Source organism: Entamoeba invadens, assembly GCF_000330505.1.
Source record: "Entamoeba invadens IP1 unplaced genomic scaffold scaff_1105074724659, whole genome shotgun sequence".
Lineage (NCBI taxonomy): Eukaryota > Evosea > Mastigamoebida > Endamoebidae > Entamoeba > Entamoeba invadens.
In genome coordinates, this window is record NW_004440172.1 from 5,415 (window position 1) to 9,547 (window position 4,133).

The 4,133-nt window shown below is 37.1% G+C and overlaps 1 protein-coding gene across 1 annotated transcript; it reads right to left on the reverse strand.

Moving 5' to 3' along the window:
* Positions 1–3: 3 nt before the first annotated feature.
* Positions 4–4,098, reverse strand: EIN_158680 (hypothetical protein; the record flags this gene model as incomplete). Its single annotated transcript, XM_004254669.1, has 1 exon — positions 4–4,098. One exon carries the CDS (start codon positions 4,096–4,098, stop codon positions 4–6), a length of 4,095 nt encoding a protein of 1,364 aa, XP_004254717.1.
* Between the last annotated feature and the right edge of the window lie 35 nt (positions 4,099–4,133).

A 4,133-nucleotide genomic window follows, 5' to 3' on the forward strand; every position in this document is an offset into this window, starting at 1 on the left:
CGCTCACTTAGAATCCCAATCCTTTTTGTTCGTCAACTTATCTTCAATACTGTCTGATATCTTCGATAATAAATCGTCGATTTCCGCTTGAGCAAATTTACTTTTAAATTTTCGAGCCAATCCACCACCCACTGATTCTGGGAACAGTTTACCACCCAGCCATTCTTGTGCTCCAGAAGTAAGTCCCTCGAGCCCTCCTCCAATCAGTGAGTCACTTATTGTATCTTTGTTGATATCTCCCGTAGCCGCTGAGTATAATAAATTCTCGAGAGCTCCTGTGCCTCCAATCGCAAGTCCTGAGTATACTGTGCCAAGTCCACTTGTTGCAATTGCCCCTTTAATAGCACCAGCACCAGACTTAATAAGTACTGCAGTCCAATTGATGTCATCTCCATTTTTTAGTTGTTGATACACTTCCAACCCTCCTTCAAGCATTACACCAGCTCCAACAAGAACATAAGGCGCTGCTGGTGGGAAGAAGACTGAAATTCCAATTGATGCGATTGTGATACCTCCAATGATTGCAATTTCACCCCAATCTATTCTTTTAACTGACTCGCCGAAAATGTGGGTCTGGGCTTTCACAAGATCTGTACTCTGAAGAGGGAGCCATGCACTCAGTTCATGAAGAAAGCTGTTGTACTCTGATTGACAAAAAGCCATGTCTGAACACTTCTTAATGGACTTCTCAAGTCGACTGAAAAAGACGCCCCAAGCCGTTTGGACCATCTCCAAAACGATGTCCTGGAACTCTTCGGGGTTTTGAATTTTCGAGAGTCGATTCGCAAAGATATCTAAAACAATTGAGACCGTCACACCAAATGGAAACATGTTATCTCCCAACCCATATTTCCCCTTTCCATTATAAATCCATCTGAAATTTGTTCTGAGATATTCAGAGAAATACAATTCAAGTTTGGCCAAGTTGTCATTGCCAACTTCAAATTCGGGAGTCTTGTAAAACAAATCTTTGTCCGAACGGTATATGGTGACGGTTCCAGGCTGCCCCTGTCTTCCAGATCTCCCAGCAGCTTGTTCTAATGCTCTCTGGTTTGCCATTTGAAAAGGAATAATTACATGAAGACCGCCCGATGATAAAGACTGCTTTGAAAGTTTGATGTCAACCCCTCTCCCGGCTGCGGAAGTTGCTATTGTGACTCTTCTTGACTCTCCTGCTTGTGTTATAGATACTCTATCTGCTGGTGGATTCACTGCAGTTATTACACTTGATTCTTTGTATATTTTCTCTACAAACTCGTTAACTCTATTAATAGAATCCATGATAACAAGTACTGGTTTTCCTCGTCTTGTTTCATTTATAATTTCTTTGTATATCTTTACATAAATTTGTACAAGTGAATTTGGTCGTTGAACTATAATCACATTTTTCTGTGAACTAAAGTGACGTGGTACTTTAAAAATATTGACACCATATTCTCGACTTAACATCTGTTCATCATCAGCACTACCTATTGTTCCAGTCACTCCTCCGATATTGTGATACAAATTAAAGTATCCGTGTTGTGTAATTTGGCTTATAGAAACTGATGGACTTTTTGGAGTCAATCCTTCCTTTATCTCAACCATTTCATGGATGTAATTGTTCCATCTGCTCCCCTTTTTCTTGAAGCCAGTGTTCGAGTCAATTATGACTATTTCTCCATCTTCTATAATGTAATCTGTGTTTTTGATATTCATTCCAGCAGTCTTAGCGGCATGTCTGAGTAGATCAACTTCATCATCATCGAAATTACCACACTTTGGGAAGTAGTATTTCAACACTTTAACTATTTCAGGAACTGGACAGTTGCGCAAGATAAACACTATCTTGAGTACATCACTTGAAAATGCCAATTTGATGTCTTTTGCGATAATTGCAGGAGACATTGACTCATCTAATAACATATTGTCAACTTCATCGACAATGACAACATCATAAGGTCGATGTCTTAGTGGAGTTGCTTTAAATAACGAATGCAAATGCACAAATTCAAAATTGGAGTTTGTTGAGTATACAATGTTACAATCAAATACTCGACAATTAAATGACTCCAGTGTGTCTTTGTTGTCTTCATTTACAACAAAAGTGTTGTTTGTCATAAATTCCTTGTCACTTTTTGTGTTGAAAAGTACTCCACTGCTCAACCCAAAAAGATCAAAGTACATTTTCTGTTCATCTTGGTCTCTTCTTGCCAACTCCAAATTAGATGTGACAATGTCCACTTGACGTTTAAACTTCACTAAAACAATACTCAGTGTTGTAATGATAAATGACTTTCCTTCACCTGTTTTGATCTCACCAATTGCACCTTTGCGGTTCAATATTTCATCAGCAAGACGAAGAATAGATAAGACTTGAACAGGACGTGGGACAATGTGGTATCCATTCTTTAATGCAATTTTGTCTGAAAGATAAATGTGTCTACAAACAGCTCCACAGACCTTGGCAATTTCACCAACTGAACTTGTTAGAGGAGAGAATGCAATATTTATTCCACCATTGACTGTGACGTGTAATATCATTCTGACCAATTCTGCATATTTTGCGTTGCCACGATCAAACCTGACCAAATCATCCACAGTTGTTTCTCTTATGTTCTGTGTCACATAAACATTCTGTTTTTCTCGAGTGTTATTAACATTTTGAACACTTGCTTTTTTAACAGGTTCAGGGTTTGGTTTGTCTTTTGATTTATTAATTGGGCTCTCTCTTACAACTTTTGGAGTTCCTGTAGGTATATACTCTCTATTTGGTATTGGAGAGTTTTGAGGCAATTTTACTTGTTCGAAGTTGTAATTGGGTTGGATGTATTCTCTTTGTTTTGTAGGGTTTATTCGTTTCTTGGTCTTTTGAGACAGATTGCGGCATGCAAGGGGATTGCATCGTAATATTTTTAGGAACCCACAACAGTCCAACACAGTTGGGTCAATGCCAACGACGCTGTCTGGTAAAAAGAGTATCCGCAGATTGTAAAATTGTTCAAATAAGTTTCCACAAAGTTGTGTGATGTGACCAATGATAAAAAGAGTTTTAACTTTGTTGGTTGGCAGTATATTAAACCACTTAATTTCACATTTCAAATGTTTGAGTAACAGACAATTGTTAAAAGTGTTTGGTTCAATAGTTGTAACTGAAATTGGAATTTCAAGACGTTTGATGTTAGTCCACCCTTCAAAGTCTTTTTTGTAAATGGTTTTTGTACCATCTTTGATACTCACTTTGTTATTCAATATTTGTTTAGCATCCTTTCTATTGACATTCACAAGCTTTTTGCAGTCCACGAATATTGTTTTGTCCATTATTTTAGTCGTTTCTGGTATGACCAACTTTTCTAAATTGACTAGTCCAAAATTGAGATGGTACAACTCTTTAACTTCATTGTTAAGTATCAACATTTTTATATTTCTTGGATCAAAATATTGAAAGTGTTTTAAACTGCACTTCACATTTCTCAGTTGTGCGCAACATGCTAAAGCCCCAGGCTGGATAACATCGACGCTGTCCGGTATAGACAAAAATGATAACGAATCCATTCCAAACAGTTCTCCTTTGGATATTTCTTCTATTCCGTTCGGAATTAATGCAACTTCTATCTTTAAATTTGTCATGAACTGAAACCACATTGGTGCGCATTTGACAAATTTTAAGTGTTTGAATGTCTGAAATATTTCGGGCTCTATTTCTTGTGTAGTTATTGGTATCTCGAGACATTCGATGTTCTTGTAATTTGAATAATCTTTTAACATCATTTGTGTGACGGAATTGTCGACGTTAAGTTCATTTAACATCGATTCAAATTGCATCTGATTTAATCCATTAAATGCATTTGGTTTGCAACCTTCAAATGCGTCGGTTGCGATTGATGTCACACTTTGAGGGATGGTGATTGGTTTGAGTCGAATACATCTTGCAAATGCTTTTGATTCAATGATTAAAAGTGTATTTGGGATTTTCACATCCTGGAGATGAACACACCCTTTAAAACATTCTTTAGGTATGACTGTTACAAAATCTGGTATGTTCACTCTAAACAACAATTGTTTGTTTATATACTTCACGAATATTGGGTCTCCAGAGAAGTAGAGGATATCATACATATTACTGAAAGTGTTTTGTTCAATCTCTTTTAGTG